Below are 25,747 nucleotides of genomic sequence, written 5' to 3' on the forward strand. Positions count from 1 at the left end.
AGCCAGCAAATTCCTCTTACCCTCAGAATTTACAGAATATATTCCACAAGATTCCTTTTGATTACACATCTTTTACGTTTAAAGTGAAACATGATAGTAATTAGGTCAATGAATAAAAGTAGGAAAATATGTACAACGAAATAAATTAAACTTACCACCAACAGCAAGCAAGTTGTTCACCTCGTCTTAACCAAAAGACGAGCTTCTAGAGCTGGCAAAAGATTGAAAAGGTAGTATTCTATTGGCATTATATTACAAAATGCAACAGATTAGTAGTTAATAACTTACTTCAAATAAAGACAATCTTTTATAATATGCAAACAGCCAGTGTCCACACTCATTATCATTTGAAAATTATGTACAATAATTCATTTTTACTTCATTTCTTACTAAACAATAGAAAGTTTACACATTCTCTCTTTCAATATCTTCACCACTGCTATCTTCATCAGAAGTTTCCATATCTTCACAGCTGACACCACTACGGCCAGTTTCATCTAGAAGCATCTTTTCCTTCCTCAATGGAGATTCTTCTTTAAGGAATGTCTTGTATCCTATGAGAGGAAAATGAAAATTATGAAGATATTGTGTTACTGCACCACACAAACACACTAAATATAAACATTTGTATCTTAAGTGTACCTGGACAGAGTAACATGGTATCGGTAATCAAATAGCAAAATTTTCCTCAGTCAAATGAAACATGTTAACCGTGAAGTCTGCAATGGTGTGTGATTCAGATCAATTGGGTCCAGAATTAGGAAGAAACTGGCCATGGCCTGAGAATTAGATACCATCCTCACAACCAACATTTACTGGAAGTTGAAGTGAGAAACCATGGAGAACCACTTCTGGGATGTCAGAGAATGGGAACTTACCATTCATATCTCACATGTAATGAATACATCATTCATACAGAAATTGTCCCCACAAAATGGAAAGTTGCCATAACATGACCTATAGAAAAGAATAATAATACAACCAATCCTCAAGACTTTCACCCAAAGTGCATACTTCCTTTTATTAGAAAAATATTAGGAAAAGTTTTACATAGCCAGATCAGAGAATACTTCAAGAGAAACAAAAGTACCCAGTAAATATCAATAAAGATTTACAGTAGATCTAACCACACCACCACCATAGCATTACTAAAAGCTACAAAATGATACTTAAATAGAAATGGGCAATGGAGAGATGACCATCCTTCAGTAAACCGTTGACTGTGAATAGGGATATGCTATTAGCTAAGCTTGAAGTACTCAGATTTTCCTCACACACATAGACGTGGCTTCACTTATGTCTAGTAAGGCAGCAGCAGTATGTATCAGTAGACATGGATATATCACTCTGGCAATAGACTGAAGTAGGTACTCTTTTCACTGTATCTAAATAACTTACCTGAACACATACAATGTTATGAACACAATTTCCACTCAAACATACAGCTACTGTACATATACAAACATCAGAGATATTAAACTAGGCACTACAAATGTAAATGAAGGTGTGAAAAAAATATGAGACTGGACTATGAAAATTCCCCAACAAGTCAAGCCGTTCTAATAACAAGCAATTAAATATAATTCAAAAGTAATCCATTCCAAATCGAAAAGTGTTAAAATTCCTCCGGTCATCTACCACAAAACATCAACAGCATTAAAGAAAACTGTAAGAAACATTGGCCTTATTATTGATAAGCATCTAATCTATGCAGAGCTCACTGTATTGTTATATGCAGTAGCTTCTAAGTGTATATCAATAGAGTAACATGGCAATCAAATAGCAAAAATTTCCTCAGCCAAATGAAACATGTTAGTTGTGGAGTCTGTAATAATGATAATGCTATTTGCTTTACGTCCCACTAACTACTCTTTTACGGTTTTCAGAGACACCGAGGTGCCGAAATTTAGTCCCGCAGGAGATCTTTTACGTGCCAGTAAATCTACAGACATGAGGCTGGCGTATTTGAGCACCTTCAAATACCACCGGACTGAGCCAGGAGCGAACCTGCCACGTTGGGGTCAGAAGGCCAGCACCTCAACCGTCTGAGCCACTCAGCCCGACTGTGGAGTCTGTACCGGTGTGTGATTCATATCAATTGGGTCTAGATTAGGAAGACACTGGCCATGGCCTGGAAATTAGATACCATCCTCACAACAAACATTCATTGGAATTTGAAGTGAGAAAACGAAATGAAGGCCCAAAACAACATGAAAAACTGGACTACAAAAATGTTCAGCAGCAAGAGAAGTGGTGTTGATTATTATTATTATTATCATCAAATATATGAGATACATTTAAAACACAACCACAAAAACATACAATGTAAACACACATACAAGGGCGAATCAAAAAGTAAGTTACACTAGCTCGCCGCAAGAGCACGCTGTGTGTCGTGACCATGGCCAAAGCAGAGCACGCTACAGTAACTGCTGATACGTCCGCTAGGACTGTTGGTGTGGTATCCAGTCGTGTTGTGCGTACAGAGCGGGATAGGCTCATTGGCGCGTCAACTAGATATTCACTCTAAATTGGAGGTGTGTGCAACGATCAGATTTCTATGGGCTAAATGGCTTAATTGCATGGACATTAATCGTGAAATCACTGCTGTATATGGTGAGCATGCAATTTCTCGCCTAGGTATTGTAAAGTGGTGTAAACAATTTGATGCCGGACGAATATCGCGAAGGCAGGCCCACAACGTCCAGTACTGTTGCAAATGTTGACCGTGTGGATGGGATCATTAGAGAGAATCGGTGCGTAACACTGAAGGAAATTACCAGCAAGCATGCTAAACATTTCATATGGCAGTGTGCTCTCCATTGCTCACCAGCTGCTTGGATTTCGTAAACTGTGTCAAAGAAGGGTCCCATGTCCGCTCACCAATGTTCACAAGGGACAACGTCACTGGCATTTTTGCAACGGTAAATGGTGACAGTATTTTTTGACATGGAGGGTGTGGTGCAAGTGGAATTTATGCTGAAAGGCATGACAATCAACTCTGCTTCATATTGTCAAACGCTGAACCAGTTGCGTAAGGCAATTAAAGAAAAACTATGGGAAAATTGAGCGCCGGTGTGATTTTGTTACACGATAATGTAACACCTCTCACGGCCTGCCAAACATCTGAACTGCTGCAGTGATTCAAGTGGGAGGTATGGCAACATCCTCTATACAGTCCAGGCTTAGAGCCATATGATTATCGTGTGTTTGGTAAGCTGAAAAAGGATCAAAATCTAAAGAATTACCATAGCACTATGAGAGCAAATCATCCTCCAATCCCTTCATACAAGATTCCTTTACTTCTGCCCATACAAATCCAATGTTTTCAATTGCGTTCTTTATGGTAAAGTTCTTCCAAAATTGTGTGACACTAGTTTCATCTCCAGCTGTTTCTTCAACTAGTTGCATGAATGTTCTGCAGAGAGAGCTCTTGAAGGTTGCAATAACACCTTGATCCATGGGTTGAATCAGGGATGTTGTGTTCAGTGGCAGAAACAAAACACTCATGTTCTCATCAGCATCTGCAATACTTGGCAGATGCCCATGTGCATTATCCAAAAGAAGCAGGATTTTGAAGGGCACATTTATTTTCTTACTATAAGCTAGTAGCTCATGACAGTTCATTGGAGAAGTAGGACTCAAACACAGCTCCTGTTATCCAAGCTTTCTTGTCTGAGCACCGAACAACTGGCAATTCTTGCTTAGAGTAGCCCATGAGTGCTCATGGGTTCTTGGAGTGATAAACCAGATGCATTTTCTCCTAACAACAAAGTTGGAGGCTTTAAAGCTGGGGGCCCTCTTTTCTCGTATTGACAGAAATGTTCTGCTTGGCATATGTTTCCAAAGCAAGCCCAGCTCATCCAGACTGAAAACTTGCTGCGGCAAATATCCATGCTCCACAATCATTGATTGTAATTGTGTAAGAAAATTTTCAGCAGCAACACCACCTGCTCTTGCAGCCTCCCCTGTTAAGTTAAGGTTATGGAATCCATGTCGTCCCTTGAAATGTTCAAACCAACCAGCACTTGCAGCAAAACACTGCAATTCAGGGTCTGGATAGGATGCTTTCAGTTCTTTAAAGAGAGTTCTTGCTTTAGCCTGAATAACCATGGTGGATATCAGAGAGAGTTTAGTTTGATGTTCTATCCATTGGGCCAACATTCGTTCCATTTTCTCCACAATTGGTGCCCTTATTTGTCATCTTGGATGACATTATGGTTGCACTTTTTCAGCTTTAATATTTTCTGCTTGACTTCTTATGGTTCTCAGGGTTGATCCTGAGATTCCTGTAGATCTGACAATGTCTACAGTGTGCCCATTGCGTTCATATTGGTTTATAACTTCCAGCTCTTCGTCAAGTGTTACAGATTTCCTTTGCTTTTGAAAGCATTTTGACCACCTTTTCTTTTCTCCATAATGGTTTTAGAAACAACAGAACACAGCTTGATAACTCAATGCTCTCCTTGATACTGACCACATGCCGCCAGTCAACATTGAGAGAACACAACACTGCAACTCAGTGCTCTTTTTGAGATCGACTACATGCTGTCTTGCAGCGCCGCAAACTCGGTCATGAAATCATCCACAGGGTGATTGTGAATCTACAACCTAACTTGTTTATTTTATATAATTAAGGATATTTTTAAAATCACATTATAGTGAAAACACAAAGTGAGAACGCGTATAACTAGGGATGACTGTAAAAGTGTTGGGAGTATGTATGGGAAGAATATGAGAATGTCAATCAATCAATCAATCAATCAATCAATCAATCAATCAATCAATCAATCAATCAATCAATCAAATGCATATAGGGTCATCGCCCAGGTGGCATATTCCCTACCAATTGCTTTTTTTACAAAGCTATTTGTTCAGGGCATCGACCTATGAAGATCTTTCGCCTCTACTTGCACCATTCGTGACGAACCTGCATGTGTTATGTAAATGGCGGAATTGTAAAGTACTGAATGTGAGGAAAGGAACGTTAAGGATGACACAAACACCCAGTCCCCAGGCCAGGGATATTAATCATTTATAATTAAAAAACCCTGACCCAGCAGGGAATCAAACCCAGGACCACCAGGTGACAGGCGGACACATTCCCCCCTACACCGCGGGGCCGGACTACCAATTGCTTACCTAGCCTTTTCTTAAATGGTTCTAAAGAACTTGGAAATTTATTGAACATTTCCCCTGCTAAATTATTCCAATCCCTTACTCCACATCCTATAAATGAATATTTGTCCCAGTTTTTCCTCTTGAATTCCAACTTTATCTTCATATCATGATCTTTCCTACTCATAGAAGCTCCACTCAAGCTTAATTGTCTGCTGTCATTCCATGCCATCTCTCCACTAACAGCTCAGAACAAACTACAGTACTTGAAACTAAGAAACAATGTTAGAGTTTGGTCCACCCAATCAATACACGCCACCTTAAAAGTGAGCTATTTAATTAAAAACATATACAAAATATTTAGGGACATGTTTTGTCTCTGAGACTTCATCAGCCATAAAATCACGTGGTAGATTACAAAACTCAAATAAGAAACTGAAAAAAATGTAAAAAATAGAAGAACCCAATGTCTTTTTAAGGTCTGTTTGGTAAACTATTGAGAAAACATAGAACAAATATACATATATTTAAAGAGGTAACTTAAAACTTCTTGCAAACAATCTTTCAGCCAAGTTAAATATGAATGATTTTACTTAAATGTTGCAAGCATTGTTAGAATCTGGTAGTTTCAGTGTGTTGACTGGGGGTATCAAAATTCTGGCCTCTGAAATGGATTGGTACTAAATCCATGTCAGAACAATTAAAAGCTTTGACTTGAATATTCTTTCAAAATTTAGCTAATTTGGTAGAAGAAATCTGAAGCCTTATGAGACCGCCTGTCGTATGGCAAAGACCAGTCGCTGCATGACCACCATATTCGGGGCTTAAATTCTATGAATAATCCTTTTTGAAAAAGACGAGGCCTGGAAAGAAAGAAATATAAAAATTAATGGGTTTAAAACCCTTAGATAACTAAGAAAAGAGATTCCGTCACAAATGTATGGCGTAAAAGCTTACCGTAAATGACACTCCCTATAGCTGCTTTAGAATGAGCCTCGCTTTGACTTGCTTCTTGCCACGCTACTGCATGTGTTGTAATTGTGTTTTCTTTTACCCGGCGGAACAAGGCTAGTAGAGGTAGGGGGGTGGGGGATCAGTGCTATTGGTAGGGGAAGGGGAAATAGCTCGGCCTGTAGTAGGAGCGGGAGGGCGGGAAGTTTGAATTAGAGGAGGTGACTTCCAATTATTAACTCTTCGTGAGGATAGAAGCGATGGTATTTGTTCATATAATAGATTTTTGTTCTCTTGTACCTCATTTAAATGTTTGTTTGCGTTAATACTCTGGTCCAAACTTATATAAATATTTTTGTAATTGCTCATCAGATTCCCTTTGCTTACTTTCTTTAAAATGGTTAAGTCTTTATTTATGTTAGTATATTGGTGACCAGTGGCCTCCACGGTATGCACTAGCCAGCGTATTGGTAGGTGTGCTAGGTACCAACTGATGAGCCCACCCTAGCACACGAGGGCGAAACGCTGGCAACCAAGAATGAGCTAGCTGGAAAATTTATAATGTCCAATAATGGACCATTTAAATTGGTATTATAAATTTGCTCATTCAGGACAAATATTTCAGATTCCCTATGGGAATCAACATCTATATCATCTGATGGCCAAGCAGGCATCAATTTTTAGTTATGAGACAAAGTCTCTTAGTGCATTGGCACTGCCGGTGGCTCCAGTTAGCCTACGCAGTGGCCTCCACGGTATGCACTAGCCAGCGTATTGGTAGGTGTGCTAGGTACCAACTGATGAGCCCACCCTAGCACACGAGGGCGAAACGCTGGCAACCAAGAATGAGCTAGCTGGAAAATTTATAATGTCCAATAACGGACCATTTAAATTGGTATTATAAATTTGCTCATTCAGGACAAATATTTCAGATTCCCTATGGGAATCAACATCTATATCATCTGATGGCCAAGCAGGCATCAATTTTTAGTGATGAGACAAAGTCTCTTAGTGCATTGGCACTGCCGGTGGCTCCAGTTAGCCTACGCAGTGGCCTCCACGGTATGCACTAGCCAGCGTATTGGTAGGTGTGCTAGGTACCAACTGATGAGCCCACCCTAGCACACGAGGGCGAAACGCTGGCAACCAAGAATGAGCTAGCTGGAAAATTTATAATGTCCAATAACGGACCATTTAAATTGGTATTATAAATTTGCTCATTCAGGACAAATATTTCAGATTCCCTATGGGAATCAACATCTATATCATCTGATGGCCAAGCAGGCATCAATTTTTAGTGATGAGACAAAGTCTCTTAGTGCATTGGCACTGCCGGTGGCTCCAGTTAGCCTACGCAGTGGCCTCCACGGTATGCACTAGCCAGCGTATTGGTAGGTGTGCTAGGTACCAACTGATGAGCCCACCCTAGCACACGAGGGCGAAACGCTGGCAACCAAGAATGAGCTAGCTGGAAAATTTATAATGTCCAATAACGGACCATTTAAATTGGTATTATAAATTTGCTCATTCAGGACAAATATTTCAGATTCCCTATGGGAATCAACATCTATATCACATGGTGTTCTTCAGCCAACTGTTCAATGTGTCTACAACCAGTGGTGTAGTACATGTGGCCACAACACGACGTGAGAATAGTGTAATTAATCTCATTTAAGACACCTCATGATTATTTTATAACTCAATGAGTAATGTATTGTATTGAGTAGGGGGTTGTTAATAAAAGTGAGAATAGTGGTCGGAAAAAGATTCCGAGTGAGAAGGACCGGAGATGCTTTTCACGGCTTGTGAATCAAAATCGCTTCCAAACCTGACAGAAATTGCTGCAGTCAGTGAATGAAGGTCCATCCCAACCTGCTAGCGAGAGAACAGCATGCAATGAACATTTGGAGTCTTATCTCGCAAAAGGCCACTGCTCACACAGGCACATATAGCTGCACGTCTTCAATGGGACAGAAATCATCGAACGTGGACAATAACTGACTGGCAGAACGTAATGTGGTCTGACAAATCACGGTTTTGCCTGTATTCCAATGACGCACATCGAGTGCACCAAAGGCCAAATAAGCACCATTGTCCTGGATGTGTGCAAGGTCAGGTTTAAGCCGGAGGTGGGTCTGTGATGTTTTAAGGCCACGGCCGCTTCCTTCCCATTCCTAGGCGTTTCCTGTCCCATCGTCGCCATAAGACCTATCTGTGTCGGTGTGACGTAAACCAAGTAACAAAAAGTATGCTAGTGATACCGGTACTCTGATTTTTCAAGATGACAACAGCAAAGTTCATCGGGCTGGACGCATATGTGACTGGTTTCATGAACACTCCCCCACCATACTACATCTTGATTGGTCTACAAAATCACTTGACTTGAACCCCATTGAAAATCTGTGGGACATGTTGGAACAGGGGGTAAAATGCTGACATCAGCATCCTTGCAATTTCGTGGAATTGCGCGATCAAATCCTCAGCGAGTGACTTAAGCTGGACGCAGAGTACCTGCACAACTTTGTGGACTCGCTTCCTAACTGAATCCAGGCGGTTATTAAGTCCAGAGGCGGAGTTACACTGTATTAAATGATGCTCTTAATGATTTCTAGAAAGGTGACTAATTTTTTGTCCCGTGATGCTTACTTTTTGAATGGCTTGTCAATGGAACAACCCATTTGGATGTTTCATGACTGGTGAATACCCTCACTAATTGTTTGATTATGGATTAAATAGGCCTATAATTTTAGCAGTAGGGTGTGCCTGCCCTTCTTTTGGTACGTGTTTGTTTTTTCCTACACAACAAGCTCCTAAAAAGTGGATCAGCCGTATATCTCAAGATCATAGGCAGCATTGTTATAGGATGCAGAAAGTTCTCACATGAAAACACCAGTCGATGGCTTTTGGGGATATAAAATAGAAAATGGCTGCAGGTCGCAACTAAACTAACAACAAACCAAGAGCTGCTGTGAAAGCTGTGCAAATTACAGAATTACAAACTAAAGGCAAGAAAGGAGAGGTAATGTAAATTCATGCCATTGTTCTGAGGGGGGTGCAGCTCCTTTCAGGCACACTCCAAATGGAGGTGAACTGCATGTGCCTCTAATCCCGGGTTGCTTGCTTGCTTCTGAGAATGGCAGGTAATAGTGATCCACTGCACAGGTGGATTATGTGGTGAGGTAGAAAGACACTAGTAAAATGAAGAGGACCAAATTGGTTCCAACACTGCTTAATCTGCAAACAGGGAAATGATGGTGAATATGAATGAGATTTATCAAATATTGAAGCATGATTTATGAAAGACCTGTCTTCCTTTTTAATCACTGAGGAAAGTACTGCAATGTATAACTACCAACCATGAGGTTTTGAAAGTTGGCAACAGTGTTTGGCTGTATGGAACGTAAACACTGTTAGGCCATGTGCTAACGTTTTAGGTATTAATGTAGTTGATTCCAATGAGTAATAAAATCAAATTGTATCTCTTTCTTCATCTTTTACAAAATTAATAAGACCTGCTTAAAGCTGGTAGAGGTAAGTACTTATCTGTTGTTGCTTATATAACCTTTGCCTGGAAGTTACTTTTGCCATATAGGTATCAAATACAACTTATTTAAAATATTTCAGATGCCTAGAAAGTGTTGTGTGCTTGGATGCAAGCCAAGTTATGACAGCACTGTAAAATTAAATGGCATTTTGTCCACATTTTCCTTCCCTAAAGAAGAGATAAGAAAGCAGGCATGGATTCGTGCCATTTCACAAAATGACTGGCATCCCACCACTTTGCTGAAAAGAACATAATAGCTTATGAAAACTGAAAAGAACCTGATGGAATTCACAAAACTTGCTGTAAGTTTTCTCCAAGATGAGGGAAGAAGCTGTGCCACATTAATTTGCCAAATTTGCCTTCCTATCCAACCTGCAATACACCAGCTGAGAGAAAAGATCGCGATTCATGAAGAGAAGGTATCCATAGAAGAGAGCAACAACACATCCTGGATAATCAAAAACAAAATTTAATGAGTGATTCTGACGACCTTCTGAATCTGGCAGTGTAAGATAGAAAGTGAATGTTTGTGGTTTTTATCTTCTAAATGTTGATTTACTTGAACAGCATGTTACACCCAGGCTCAGTGTTGTTTGCAATATTTTGATTAATAGAAATATGGATGTGAAACTCTTGTTGAAAAATAATGAAATCTTGGAGAATGGTTTAAGGAATATATCTTTAGGAGATCTGAAAGTAAGAAAATATTCTCAGTGTGAAAAGTTATTTCATAAGTACCATAACAAAAGCACCCAGTTAGTTGAAGTACCTACATTAAGTAACTGCTAGGAAACTGCTCTGGAAAAAGCAGTTCAATTAGCTGAATATGATAACTTTTCAAGCATAAAAACACTGAAACTTGCATGTGATCAGGTGAAATTAATGAGGAGTCCCAAGAAACAATGCTCCTCTATTACTTGGATTTTTTCCTTTTTAAGGTTTTCATTTTCATTGTCCTGCTATAATATGTTAAGGGATTATCTGGTACTACGACGCAAATGGTATGTGCAAATTTCATCCCATTTAAGTGTTGCGTGCCACTCAATCATTATTTACTGCATGCCATTGGAGACCTCCCCGTGAAAGACAAATGTGTGTGCTTACTGATACCACACAGCCAGTAGCTCGGTTTTCCATAATCTTGATTGACAGTCTCACCTTCACTGGGCATCACAGGCACCAATCGCTTCACACTGCAGCTCCAATTCAAACAAGTCTGAATATATGAACTTTGACTATAACAACGCACGACTGCCGTCCACTTGGCTCGACTTCTTGCAAGTCCGATAACTCACACAATAAAAAACATGACTGCTTACCAGAGAGGTTCGGGGGTGGGCGCTTCCAGAGGGTTGGTAGTCCCATGAGCGCTTAAAAATACCATGCCCTCATTCCTTTCTTTAGAGCAATTATGTAATTAGAAGCAGGCTCAACAGCAAAAAACAATCACAATAACAGATTTCATCTTTGGGGCCAAGTGGATGTTATTTACTTTAAATCTGTTCCCTACAGCAAATACAGATAACTGAGGTGCCTAGAAGCAGAGTCAGCAATCTCCACTTTGGAAAATTTTACAGCAGAAGCAAAAAAACTTTCAGAGGTGTTCATGGAATGAAAATTAGATCAATAACTACTTGGTTACGTGAATTGACATCAGAAAAGCAATTGTACATAATATTTTTATTGTAAAGCAACTGTGAGGCAAGATAATAAAGCTTTCAATTTGGAGATTGCTGTTTTTGCTTCTCATATGTGGTTTTTGCTGACTTTGCACCTGAGATGGGGAAGAAAGTCAGGTTTCTAGTAGAGCTCTGAATTTATTTGAAGGCTTAAATATAAATGTGGATTACAACAGATTATTACAGCTGCAATGAAGTGTATTCTGGAATAGTATTTCACAAAATCAACACTCCCAGTTTTTGAGTCTGTTTTTTGGAACTACATGAAAATAAAAAAGTTATCTTCTATACACATAATTCTGGAGACTCTTCCATTAGTTCACATGCACAGTTATTATATTCTGCCTCGTTAGGCAAATCAGATGGATTGCCATTGTCAATTAGAGGCTTGTAAAAATCCAATTTTTCATTCTGATGCCAGTTCTCACTAAAGTGAATTTCAAGGAGACGTTTGACATCAGCTATTTTCTTAGGATTGATAAGGTTTTGTTGCTGTGGTTGGAAGAGTTTCAGAACCATTTGAGCAATATGGGTGCCCTTTCTTGTTATATATTTAAAGGAGCCTATGTCCAGCATGTACAAGTTCTCACTTCTCACAAGTATATTACGTTTGCTGTTGGTAGGTCTCTTCAGTATGTATCTCTTGCAGCGAGAAAATTTGAAATGCCAAGCATTTAGAGGCTTCAGTATCTTCTCTGCTTCAGATTTCCAATAAAATATTTCGCAGTCGTGTGTGCCAACTTCACTATTTTTTTAATGTTTTGAAATTATTTCAATGTACTCCTCAGGGTTTTCTATTACCTTTTTTTTTTTTTTAAATATCTTCTGAACACATCCCAAAGAGTCTGTCAGGTGGGATAAAAGAGTGGCCTCGAATTAGAAAATACACCTCAACCCCGTGGACATTTGAGGGTGTTTGGAGTAGCCAATTTACAACCATAGCGAGCCGAGTTGTGTTTTTATTCTGCCCTCCACAGCCGTCAGCAAATAAACCGATCTTCTTAATTCCTTCCAGGTTCAGGTTCTTCAGAGAATGGAATGGACAGGAAGCAATTTCATTAGATCCCTTTTTATGAACATTCTCTGTCTATACATAACGACTGCAGCTGCGAGGGTTGAGTTTGTCATCAGAGGAACCAACAACAACTAAGAAGTTTTAGAGATAGATCTGCCAGCGGTAGTATGTTTCTTGGCGAGGAATTTGAGGGAAAGGTAGGATCTTCTGGCAGTCAAATGATAGGGTTAGGTTAGAGTATCTTCAGGTTTCTCTTTTAAGAGAGAATAAAAGGCCTTTGCTTGCTTTCTATGAATCTGTCTCTGTGCTTCAGTCTGAAGTTTTATGTCTGGGTCTTTCTCTAGCTTAATCTTTTTCCTGAATTCGATGCATGCAGAGCACATATCAACTCTGGGACTTCCAAACCCAATAATTAATCGAGTATTAAATATGTACCGAAAATAACTCTTTCACCTGTAACTCCAAATTAGTCTGTCCATTGTACATCCGGTGAAGTAAAGTAATATTCAACTGAGATGGCAAATATTTTTCTCCCTCTAGGTGAATGATTATAGTGAGGTTCACTGCAGGTCAGGGATGATACAAATTCATCACAGCCTCTTTTTTTTGCTGGAAATTTCTGAGAGCAGTGATCTCCTCCCCGTTTTTCAGTTGGAACATTTCTGGTGTGAAAAAACTGTTTGGTTACAAATTCGACTCTAGCTCGCGTTACCTGGATAATTCCCAGAAAGGCCTTCTGGCATACAGGTACTACATCATTAGAGTCATTTTTCCTCACAAAGTACTTTGTTTGGAAAGATTTTCCTCTGTAAGTACCTGTTACTGACCTCTTTCTGGCTATGGATGCCACTTTACAATACTGTAACAGAAAGGTATCTTTATTTACGTAGAACAGCTTATGGAAGTCTAAGCACTGCTTCAGGGACAAGGTTGAATATCAAAAGCTTTTTGTAGCATGTCCACATTTAGGAGGTAGGTAGTAACTTCGTAGAAGTGTTTTGTTTCAAGATGTCAGTTTATTAGTGCGTGTGTGTAGGATATGTGTAAATAAAACAGTGTACACAATTGACAGCATTTTGTGTGCATCTTCGTGGCTACATCACAGTCAATCACAGTTGGATTCGGGATCAGAGCTTGGGTCCGTGGTGGTGTCAGTGTGACACTCAGTGAGTTGGGGTTCGGTGGTTGGGCTGAGGGTGACAGAGGTATTTGCTGTCGCTAGTGTCTCAGCAAGTTCTGAATGGGGAGCTGTTGTTGTGGTGTTGGAGTGTCAAGCGAGTAGCTGGACTGAAGACTGCATACGGAACGGAAGACGCATACTACCTGAGAGTACTGTGTGCTCGTGTATTTCTGCGAGTCAGCAAGGAAACCCGCTATCATGATTGTGAGGATAAATGAGTATTGTTTTGCTGTTTAATACTATTGAACTGTTTAGTTGTTCGCTGCATGTGACTCTGAATTACTGGACTGTCTGTGGAGTCGAATCAACAAACAGTCTTGTGTCGAGTGGCCCGTAGCCCCGTGTTCAGATCCAGCTGTCTACACAGAGCTGCTGTATGAGGTGACAGGACTTGGGGAAGTGAAAGTAAGGATTGAGCGTCCACAGGTAGAGCAACGGGCTGGACCCCTGCTGCTCCATAAGGAAGAGCACTTTGTAAATAGACAGCAATTAGTAAGTGTAGCCATTCATAGCTGATTACAACTGTGTGTGTATGTGTATGTGCGTATTTATTGGATCTTCCTGAAATAAATTAGATGAATGAAACAGATGAAGTTTTATTGGTAACAGCAGGGGAGATTTCTCCGAGCATGCTACGCTTGCTGCGCAAGCGCAATATTTTTCTAAAGCAGGCGAGTTAAAAAAATTACAATATGTACCGTATCTGTAATAGATCTGCATTATACAAATCGCATGTTGCATATATCTTGGCGAGTCCAGCGAGGCTTGCTCGTGTCTTAGGAGCTTCAGCGGAGCTGTCGACACAGCGAGAAATTTATGCGCGCGCAGGTTTTTTCATTCCAAGGCCGGTTGCAAGCCGTCACGTTTGTAATGTGTAGTTGGAAGCTCTGGTCTGAGAGCTACAGATCTAGTGTGTTCTGTCAGTGAGTAGTGTACTGTAAGTTCCTGATCATCTATTCTGAATGATTTGACGTGCTGCAATGGGTTCCGAACCATGCATTATTGACAGCTTGTTATCAAATCCATTTTATCGAAGGACTATCGAAGAGAAAACAGACGATATTAAGAATGGCAGGCCCTGTCCGGCACTGCCAGATTTAAAGTCACAGAACAGGGAGAAAAATAGAGAATATGTACGTTCGTTCTCTGTATCTCAATATAATAATACGCACTGGTTGACAGGGTCCAAGAAAGTGAATAGACTGTTTTGCTGGCCGTGTTTACTATTTTCTGCTGATAACGGTGTATTTTGTAAAAGTGGCTTTGACAATTTGAACACCTTGACACTGTCCATTACAAGACAGAGAAATCTGCAAACCATATGAAGTGTTTTTTGCAGTTAAATAGCTTTGGGCGTACAAGGATCGACCACCAGCTGGATGAACAGAAACGCATCAGTGACCAACTTCGTAATAAAAAGGTAAAGAAAAGTCGTGAGATAGGTACTTAAACGACTGATCGATGCAGTGTGTTTTTTTAGCAAAACAGGAACTACCATTTCGCGGACATGACGAGTCTGCAACTTCCGTAAACAGAGGGAATTACATCGAACTTCTACAAATTATAAGTGAATAAGATCCTCTTCTGGCAGCTCATCTGAAAGACTCCACCATTTTTAGAGGGACGTCGTCTACAATCCAAAATGATTTAATAGCAGAAATAAGTTCAGTAATTGTGAGAAGAATAAGGGAGGAGCTTAAACAAGCAACTTTTGTGGCAATAATATTGGACGAAACGTCCGACATTATTAATAAGTCACAACTCTCTACTTTACTCCATTTTGTAGATGGAAGTGGTGAAATTCAAGAGAGGTTTCTTGGTTTAGTAAATATCGCACTGCTGGTGTCCTCTTAAATCATGTTCGTGCTATTTTACAAGAGTTCAGTTGTGAGGAAAAGATTGTGGCTCAAACATATCGTCGCTCGACTGGTAAAAGGTTGTATCCCACAATACTCTTCCTATCCATTATTCTCCTTAAGACTGGTCACGCCTCCCAGCCACACAGGGATACGCAGTCCATCAGAACAATGTCTGTTGTGTTCGTTTTCCTATGTCGATGATTAAACGAAAATGAACCTTACATGCATTGTACACTAGGAGTGCGTAAATACGTAATGCAAACGTTCATTTGTACAGTACGGTACTATAAGGTTCATTTTCCTTTACACATGGGCATAGGAAAATGAACACAACAAAATTTGTTCTGATGGACTGCATATCCATACGTGGCTGGGAGGCGTGACCAGTCTTAAGGAGAATAATTGATAGGAAGTGCTTTGTGGAATACAACCTTTTACCGGTCGAGCGACGATATGACGGTGCTGCTGTCTTAGCCGGTCATGTGAATGGGCTTAATAAACTAACTTCAAGACCAGTATCCATATGCGACATTTGTGCATTGTTATAGCCACCTATTGAATTTAACACTACAGCAGTCTGCTTCAAAGTTCAAAGAATGTACAATTTTCTTCCAAACAATGTCAGGACTTGCTGCTTTTTTTTTTTTTTCAAAGTCTACAAAGAGAACAGCTGCTCTTCGAGATTTTGTTCAGAAGAAGTTGCCAACAGTAGAACCAACGAGATGGAATTTTGCTTCACATCTTATTAATACTGTGAAGGAATATTATGACACGCTGGTGAAATTTTTTCAACATGTACAGGATACTTCAGATGACTGGGATGAAGACACTACATTGAAAGCACAAGGATTTTCGTTCTTCTTACTTAAGTTCAACACTAGATCTCTGCTGGCAGTGTTCTCCAAGATTTTTTCATTCTCCGATTCTGTGTTCAATATTTTACAAACAAAAAGTCTGGATATTCAGTACTGTGGCAAGAAGGTTGAGGAGCTATTTTTAAATATCGAGTCTATGAGAGATGAAGATTTTGATAGTTTGTATGGACATGTCGATACTGAAATTGATGTTTATCGAGGGCAGCCGTGCTCTAAAAATCGAAGAATTAGTGATGAACTAGAAAAATCAAAATACAAACGTCTATTCAAAGAAATTATTGACAATGTATTTGTTCAAATAGGAGAGCGTTTTAAATGCATAAAGAAATTTGTGTTCTTCTCACTGTTGGATTGTGATTTGTTTGAGAAGCACAGAAATAGGTTTCCAGACAGTGATGTTACTGCCCTAGAAAATACCTATGGGTCATTTTTCGACATTGTTCGCTTAAAAACCGAATAAAGTGTGATCTATTCATCTTCTGACTTTAAAGAGAAAAGTGTTTCAGACTTAATGCACTTTATGCATACTAATAAATTGTACATGGGTATGCCAGAAATGTTCAAGCTCATCAAACTTGTATCAACAATTCCTGCTACTACATCCTCTGCAGAACGTTCTTTTTTCAACACTGAGACGCATTAATACATATTGCAGATCGACTCAAGGTCAGGAGAGGCTATCATCATTAGCTATGTTGTCGATTGAAAAAGGATTGCTTGCAAAAATTAGATTACAGCCCTCTTTCTATGATGAAGTTATTGATGGTTTTGTAAAGAGAAGCCGCAGAGTAAAGTTTGTTCTCAAGTAGGAAGATCTAATAAATAGTTGCAATTTTTCTGTGTACATAGTTTGATGTTTACTTGTTTAAGTTATATAATCACCGGCTTGTCATGATTTGTTATTAATTATAAAATGTGTCTGATTGTTATTCTTTTGGCCATTCTTGAAGGTGTGACGTAACCAGTTTGAATGCATGTTCATGTAACCGATGATTAAAATGTTCATGTGAGTTAGCGATTATTGGGTTTATAAATGTTATTCATTCATAAATATGCATGTTCCACCCCACCAACTTTCACAAATGGAAGAGCAAGCCTGACTTTCATGACCAGAATTCGCCCCTGGGTAACAGTGTTTACAGTGCTTGAAATTTTAGCCTTGCTACTTGTATCAACATGTATTCATGAAATATTGTATTCTATGCATACTGACACTACATTATTCACAGCCTTCGTGTATATTTATACTAGCTGATGTACCCGTGCTTTGCTATGGAATTCTACATTGTATACAGCATTCTAGGTTAGGTAGTGTACACGTTGTGAGCAAGATAGTATTAAATTGCATAGCTCTTAACGTTACCCTAGAAACGCGATGGGTAAGTCACCAAATGTCTTTTCTCATATGAAGACGGGGTTAGGGAATTGCCATTGTAATACTTCGCCAATTTGTCTACCGCAAGTCACAATCAGGTTGGAGAGTTTTCATTACAATTGCAGACACACTCTCCACCTGCCTTTTTAGATCCTCAGAAACTCTCGTAATGATTTTCTCAACTGAAATGAACATAGGTCATTACAATGACGTCAGTAGGAATGGCATGATTAAAAGCAATGCTTTCATATGAAATAATCAAATGAAAAATCACACCACTTTTAACGAACAGTACTATGCTGCCAATCTAACAGACCAAAGTTCCAGAGCTGGAATGACCAGGTTGGCGACAGGAATGATCCGTGAACACTCTTCATTTTTTATCGGTGGGGGGTGTGAATAGTGGAAAGTCCCACGGAAAAAAAATGTCCGTTAATTTATCTGTTTTGTAGGAGTATCCAATGAGTAGGAAAATCTCAATTCACTACAATGGCGGGGGAAAAAAACTATCTGACTTTGAGGCAAATTTTTCCTCCAAGCCAGAGGAGAAACCCCATCTTCGCTGCTAATTTGGAATAAAATGAATGTAGATTTAATAAAAGTGACGAGAAAGAAGCTTTTCAGGGTTGAATTTTGAGTTATTTAGTGAATTGTGGTGCTATAATTTGGAATAGCCCTAAATTGTAATTCTAGACCAGTTCAAACTACTACTACTACTACTAAGAGAGTATCTGCCTGAAGTGTGCACACTGTTCATTCAAAACAGCGCATCAGAGTAGGGATGGAATAGCTGGAATACTATGATGAACTAGTGTGTTACGTACCAACCGATTCAGAAAATGTATGAACCTGAGGAATGGCATGCTAAAGAAGAAAGTTATCCAACTCCCCAGCTATTTTCCGCCAATATTCAGTCAGGCTGTTATACTTGGTACGCAGCAGTATTCCCATCTATCGGGGTTGAATGTCAGCATAAGAGACAAAGAACATCACAACAAACAATGGTCAATGTAATGTTATTGTTGATCAATGTTATGCGCTTTCGATATTGTAGGCCTTCACGTTTAATTTTCTTGCAACTCTGAAATACAACTCTTATCGTATTCGGCACGATAAAATTGAATAAAACATAAGTGATCGTAAATTGTATTCTCTATAACTTTTGTTATGTACTTCTTTTCGATAGGACAAATAACACACGTATTTAAAAATTAAATTTTAAATGCCTTCCCTTAAGCTATACCATTTCATCCAAGGTGAATAAAACTGTTTACAGGTTAAACTGTAGTTTCTTATTTCCTGACTCTATATGCCGATTTTCATTAAATTCTGTTTACCCATTTTCTCGCGGCTCGGCATTGATATGGACTTAGCAACAAAAATACAAATTCATGAATATCTGTGTTATCATAGCCAGTACAGTAAAAATGTACAAGACATAAATGATTGAAAGTTTAATTCTATATAACTTTAGTTGTTTAGTATTTATCGATACGACCACTAATAAAATAAATATTTGAGAATTAAATATTAGGCCTTCCCCTAAACTACCATTTCACTAAGCACGAATAAAATGATTTATAGCCTACATTGTAGGGGCTCATCCCCCGACTTTACATACCGATTTTCATTAAATGCTCTTCAGCCATTTTCTCGTGATTCGTGTACATACAGACAGAAATTACGGAAAAGTGAAAAGTATATTTCCTTGTTACTGTGGACATGACAGATACAGAAATACCATTCTTTTCAATTTCGGGACAATGTAAAGACAAAACTCTCATTTTATATACATAGATTGCTAGAAATTTTGGCCATGCTACATGTATCAAACTGTAGAAATAATCAATCTTCTTCAACAAACACTGTCTAAGAACATATTTGCATAATTCCACTAGAAATACAAGGGATGAATATCTGCAGTACGTAAAATATGATTTTTTTAAAAAGTTTACAGAATGGTTTGTCTGCGGGAGGAGCTTGAATTAGAGTACAATGTTTGTGAGGTATGTAGTAACTTTGTTTGCCTGTCTGCTTATACCACATCCACTGCAGAATGCTTCAGAATTCCTTCCCCCCCCCCAGCTCCTGCCAGATCGGGGTGTTGGTGGCACTTCCTCACTCCTCTTCAATAACTGTATTCCAGTCCAGTCTTCTTTTTCTTGCACTGTTCTTGACAGAGTCCATCCATCCTGCTCTGGGCTTCCCTCTTGCCCCTTTTCCTTCTATCTTGTTCTGGTATCCTTCCCTCCTCCATCCTCATAACATGTCCAGACCACCTCAATTTATTCTTCTCCATCCTATCACTCAGTTTTTCTACTCCTATCTCTTTTCTGACCAACATTTCTTACTCTGTCTCTACCATTCTCCTCACTGGCCAGAATTTCACTCTCATTTCTTGCTGTCAAAGTCCAAGCATCTGATGCATACATTCATATAGGGGTGTAGTGCATCTTGTACATTATCTCTTTACATTTTGTAGGTATCTCTCTGTTCCACACCAGGTTCCTTACATTCTGGCTGAACGTACTTCCTGCTTGTACCCTTCTGCTGATCTCCTTATCCAACCCTGCATCTTGCATTATTTCACTTCCCAAATATTTGAAGTATTATTTTGTCGCCTGATACTAATGATTCCTTTTCCTTCTCTTTCTCCTCCTGTCATCACCATTATTTTGCTCTTCTCCACACTGATTTTCACATCATACTTCTCAACATTGTCATTTAAAGCCTCTAGTTGGATTTGCACTTCTGCATTGTTCACTCCCCAGATCACTATGTCATCTGCAAACAACAATATTTTCATATCCCCTTCATATCTTGCCTTTGTTTCCTTTAGAATTTCATCCATAACCATTATAAACATAAGACAATACACTTCACTCTCTTAGTCCAGTTTGGTTTCTAAACCAATCTGTTCACCCTAATAGAGTCAGGACACAACTGAAACAATTCTTATACATTGCTTTCAATAGTGTCCTTGATTGCTTTCCACATCCTTTCCTTTCCAGAGTTTCCTGGACATTTTCTCTATGGACACTATTGTATGCCTTCCCTATATCAGGAATACCATCACTAGATCTTTTTCAATATTCCCACGGTTTTATCATCAGTAATCTCATGGTAAATACAGGGTCTATCATAGACTTGCCCTGTCGAAATCCATATGGATCTTCTCAATTTCTTTCCACCCTTCAGGATTATGCATGCGTAATGTGTAAGAAGCCATTTAAAGTACATCACTGCACTGGAGTTGTACATGTCACATCACTTAACCTTCACAACGCATTCTGCATGCGTAATGTGTAAAAATCAATTCTATGAACACTCCACTGCAACTGTACACATCAGTATTCTGCAGCCGCAGGACATATGCATGTGTAACGTGTAAGAAACAATTGTATCACTGCACAGCAACTTCAGATAGTACGCAAGCGTAAGTTGTAGGAAAACTATTCTACGAACAAGAAGCAAACATTTTCACACTAGAAAACATAGTAATGTACATCAGCAAAGTTATTCATGATTAAATACTACCTGAGCTACAAACATTGTATTTTCAACTTCATTTTTTTTTCATTTTTGAAATAGGACCTACCAAGAACCAGCAGAAAAAAATATGTGTACTTATATCTCAAACTTCCTGTATAATATGGTGATTATCAAATACCAGAACTTGTAAATAAATATACCGTATTCAACACAATGATAATCACCACTAATCTATATTTTGGGCAGTCGCCAGGTGGCAGATTCCCCATCTGTTGTTAACCTAGTCTTTCCTGAAATAATTGCAAAGAATTTGGAAATTTATTGATCATCTCCCGTGGTAAATTATTCCAATCCCTAACTCCCCTTCTTATAAAGAAATATTTGCCCCAGTTTGTCCTCTTGATTTCCAAGTCTATCTTTATATTGAGATCTTTCCTACTTCTAGAAACACCACTCAAAATTATCTGTCTACTAATGCCATGCCATGCCATCTCTCCCCTTGACAGCAAGGAACATACTATGTAGTCGAGCAGCTCGTCTCCTTTCTCCCAATTTTGCAACATTTCTGTAACATTTTTGTCAGAAATCACCCAGAACAAATTGAGTTGCTTTTCTTTGGATTTTTTCCAGTTCTTAAATCAAGTAATCCTGGTGCGGGTCCCATAAATTGGAACCATACTCTAATTGGGGTCATACCAGAGACTTACATGTACTCTCTTTTACATCCTTACTACAACCCCTAGGTACCCTCATAACTGTGTGCAGAAATATGTACCCTTTATTTAAAATCCTGTTTATGATTACTTACAGTGATCGCCATAAGGAACTTTCACACCATCAATGCAGTACTAAAAACTTAGAGGAAGTTTTCCTATTAGTGAAACTCTCAACCTGACTTTTCACCCCTAATCTCCGGTTCCAGTCTTTTTACTCATATTTATATATATAAGAAAACAAAGTTCCAGTAATACTGCCTTGACGAATCTTAATGATTACAGGATTGAATAATGCTTCACCTATTCTAATTCTCTGAGTTCTATTTTCTAGAAATACAGCCACCCATTGAGCCACTCTTTATCTGGTCCAATTGCACTCATTTTTGCCAGTAGTCTCCCATGACCTACCCTATCAAATGCCTTAGATGGGTCAATCGTGATTCAGTCCATTTGACCTGAATCCAGGATATCTGCTATTTCACGATTCAAGTGGAAAAAAAGCAATATGGTATGTAAGTAATCTTAATAGTGTGAATTCAATATCAATGCTGTCTTCATCACCTTGGGTGTAGTTCATTCTTCCATTAATTAAAACAATGTATTTTTTATTATGTTAATTGGTGTGTTTCAGACATAGCAGTAGTAGTAAACATAATTTAAGTATAGCTAAATTGCATTTGTATAACCAGTCTCCCCTTGACAAATTTCTGCATATGCCACTGCGCTCATGCCATGAATATAATTAAGTTCAATAGAAGTGACTTCTTGATAGAAAGGAAGGAGAATATCAAAATGTAAACCAACTATAAGTATCAGGACAATATAGCAGTTCATTATATACATGGTTATTTAAAATGATTGTTGGGATTTCGTGATTTTGTTTTGCTATTTTGCTTTACGTCGCACTGACACAGATATGTCTTACGGCGATGATGGGAGAGGAAAGGCCTAGGAATTGGAAGGAAGCGGCCGTGGCCTTAATTAAGGTACAGCCCCGGCATTTGCCTGGTGTGAAAATGGGAAACCATGGAAAACCATCTTCAGGGCCACCGATAGCGGGGCTCGAACCCACTATCTGCCGATTACTGGATACTGCAAGTAACCAGCTTCATTTTCCGTATCAAAATCTAATCACAGAGAGTCACAATAATTAAAAATCTTCCACCTTTTTTATACTTTTTATTTGCCTTTTAGCAAATTTTTATTTGTAAACAGTACATGTTTCGTTCTCACTTGGGAACATCTTCAGCTGTTGTTAAAGCTTAGGTGAATAGCTAAGTTTTTAAACACGTTATTTGAAAGTACATTGATTCTCTTAAAAACTACTAAAATACCAATAAATTAAATGATATTAAAACAATGTGGGGGTTAATGGGTTAATGAAATGAGACTGGATGATTACATAGTTGGTCAGCTTAAAAACTATATCTATTCATGGGAATAGTTGTTAAAAGTTTCACTTTGTTACATTAAAAATGTCTGTCTTCCGGTTAAAAGGTTTTAAAAATGATTGGCTTCATGACACTGTTCAAATTGTTGAATGTTTTTTCTCTTTCACTCCTTTACTAGACGTAAAGCAGCATCAAACGTCCCTCCAGGGTCACAGTAGAATTGGAGTCTAACAACAGCAAGAAATTGAGACGAAGCTCCCTTCCCAAAAATTGACCAGCAATCAGCTTCAAAGTTCCGCATTAGACTCAATTTAGGGCACTTTAAGCAAGCTCATAATAAATAACAGCTTACCTGGAAGGAGTGAAAGAGAAAAAACATTCAACAACAATTTGAACAGTGTCATGAAGTCAATCATTTTTAAAACCTTTTAACCAGAGACAAACAAGACATTTTTAATGTAACAAAGTGAAACTTTTAACAACTATTCCAATGAATAGATATAGTTTTTAAGCTGACCAACTATGTAATCATCCAGTCTCATTTCATTAACCCATTAACCCCCACATTGTTTTAATATCATTGAATTTATTGGTATTCTAGTAGTTTTTAAGAGAATCAATGTACTTGCAAATAACGTGTTTAAAAACTTAGCGATTCACCTAAGCTTTAACAACAGCTGAAGATGTTCCCAAGAGAGAATGAAACATGTACTGTTTACAAATAAAAATTTGCTAAAAGGCAAATAAAAAGTATAAAAAAGGTGGAAGATTTTTAATTATTGTAACTCTCTGTACTGGATACTGGCCGCACTTAAGCGACTGCAGCTATCGAGCTCGGTGATTTTGTTTTAGAAACAATGGAAAACATACTATTATCGTTGCTGCAATGGTTAAACAAACTTAAGTTTTGTTCTACATCAACTATAGTGAGATCAGTTCCCATCAATGGCAGCTACAGCAGTTTATGATTACTTACAGTGATCCCCATAAGGAACTTTCACAGCATCAATGCAGTAATTAAAACTGAGAGGAAGTCATAGATTACAAAGCTACAGCAGTGTTCACAAAATGGTAGTCAGTGGTAAGGAGAAAGAGCTTTGTACTATTGAATATCATCAATATCGGTCCATTACCATAGTCCAGCGCCATTTTCGAACAAAATACAGGAAGGACCCTACCTCTGGCAACTGTATTCGCTCATGGTACACTCAATTTGTGGACAAAGGTTGTCTGTATAAATGGAAAAGGAGTGGGCGTCCCGCTGTGTCAGAAGCGGGAGTGAATCAGATCAGAAGCGTTTATCTCCGTAGCCCTAAGAAATAGACTACAAGAGGTAGCAGGGAACTGAATGTACCTCAAACCACATTATGACATGTTACGAAGGTGCGTGAAGATAAAGCCATATCACTTACAGTTGCGTCAAGCTTTAACAGGTAATGACAAAGTCCTACGTTCGAATGTTTGCATCGCAACTGCAAGAATACACAAAATGTTCAAATTTGGAGAGCAACAAACTCCCATTGTTATGTGGAACATGTACATAACTCCACAAAGGTGAATGTATTCTATGCTACTTCAAAGAAAAAGGTCTATGGCCCATTCTTCAATGAACAGACAGTGTCACAGCTGACTTACCTGGAAATGCTTACAGAATGGCTGTTACCCCAGCTGAGTGACGACAGGGTCGATTACATGCTGCAACAGGATGGTTCAACACCTCATTTCCACACTGTCAGACAATTTTTAAACAAATAATTATCACAACGATGGATTGGGTGCGGAACGGATCGTGATCAATGTTCTTACTCTAGCCACCACATTCACAAGATTTAACACCATGTGATTTCTTCCTGTGAGGATATGTTAAAGATCAAGCGTTTGTCCCTCCTCTACCAGTGAATATTCTGGAAATGAAGCAGCGCATCTGAGCCGCCTTCTTAAACATCACCGCTGACATTTTGGGGCGTCTGTGGGAAGAGATGGACTATTGAGTAGATGCGTGTAGTGAGAAAAGGCGCACATATTGAGCATTTTTAATGTATGTAAAAAAAAAAACATTAAAAAACCCTTTATGATTTACAGTACACAATAAGCAAGATTCGTATTCCTATGTCAATTGCACTGTGTATTATAATTTTTGAAACTCCGACAATCATCTGGAATAACCCTGTATAAGAAGAATATTCATGCTTGTACGAGGACGGTTTGAAAAGTTCTCGGAATCACCGCTAGATGTCAGTGCTAGAGCAACGAGGTTCCAGCGCAATAATCACACATCCTTTGTGAGTGAACACGTGGCGCATCAGTGCTCTAGCTGCAGGAGTGTGGTAGTGACGACTCTTTGTTGTTCCCGCGTAGTGATTTGTGACAATGGAAAAAACTGAGGTTCGAGCAGTGATTAAATACTTTGTAAAGAAAGGTATGAAAGCAAAGGAAATTCATGCCGACTTTCAACTGTTGCCAAGCGGACCTGCGAGTTTAAATTTGGTCAGGAGAGCTTGGATGATGATCCGCGTAGTGGACGGCCAAAAAGTGTTACGACCCCAGAATTT

The 25,747-nt window shown here is 38.9% G+C and overlaps 1 protein-coding gene across 1 annotated transcript in view; it reads right to left on the reverse strand.

The window, feature by feature from the left end:
* Window positions 1-269: 269 nt before the first annotated feature.
* The window catches only part of LOC136862984 (DNA polymerase epsilon subunit 3), a 46,780-nt gene continuing 21,302 nt past the window's right edge, over window positions 270-25,747 (reverse strand). The window contains exon 2 of the mRNA XM_067139289.2: window positions 270-554. Within this exon, the coding sequence (XP_066995390.1) occupies window positions 406-554 (149 nt within the window). The 3' untranslated portion in view covers window positions 270-405. The remainder of the gene's footprint in view (window positions 555-25,747) is intronic.

Source organism: Anabrus simplex, chromosome 2 (genome assembly GCF_040414725.1).
Source record: "Anabrus simplex isolate iqAnaSimp1 chromosome 2, ASM4041472v1, whole genome shotgun sequence".
In the NCBI taxonomy this organism is placed as follows: Eukaryota; Metazoa; Arthropoda; class Insecta; order Orthoptera; family Tettigoniidae; genus Anabrus; species Anabrus simplex.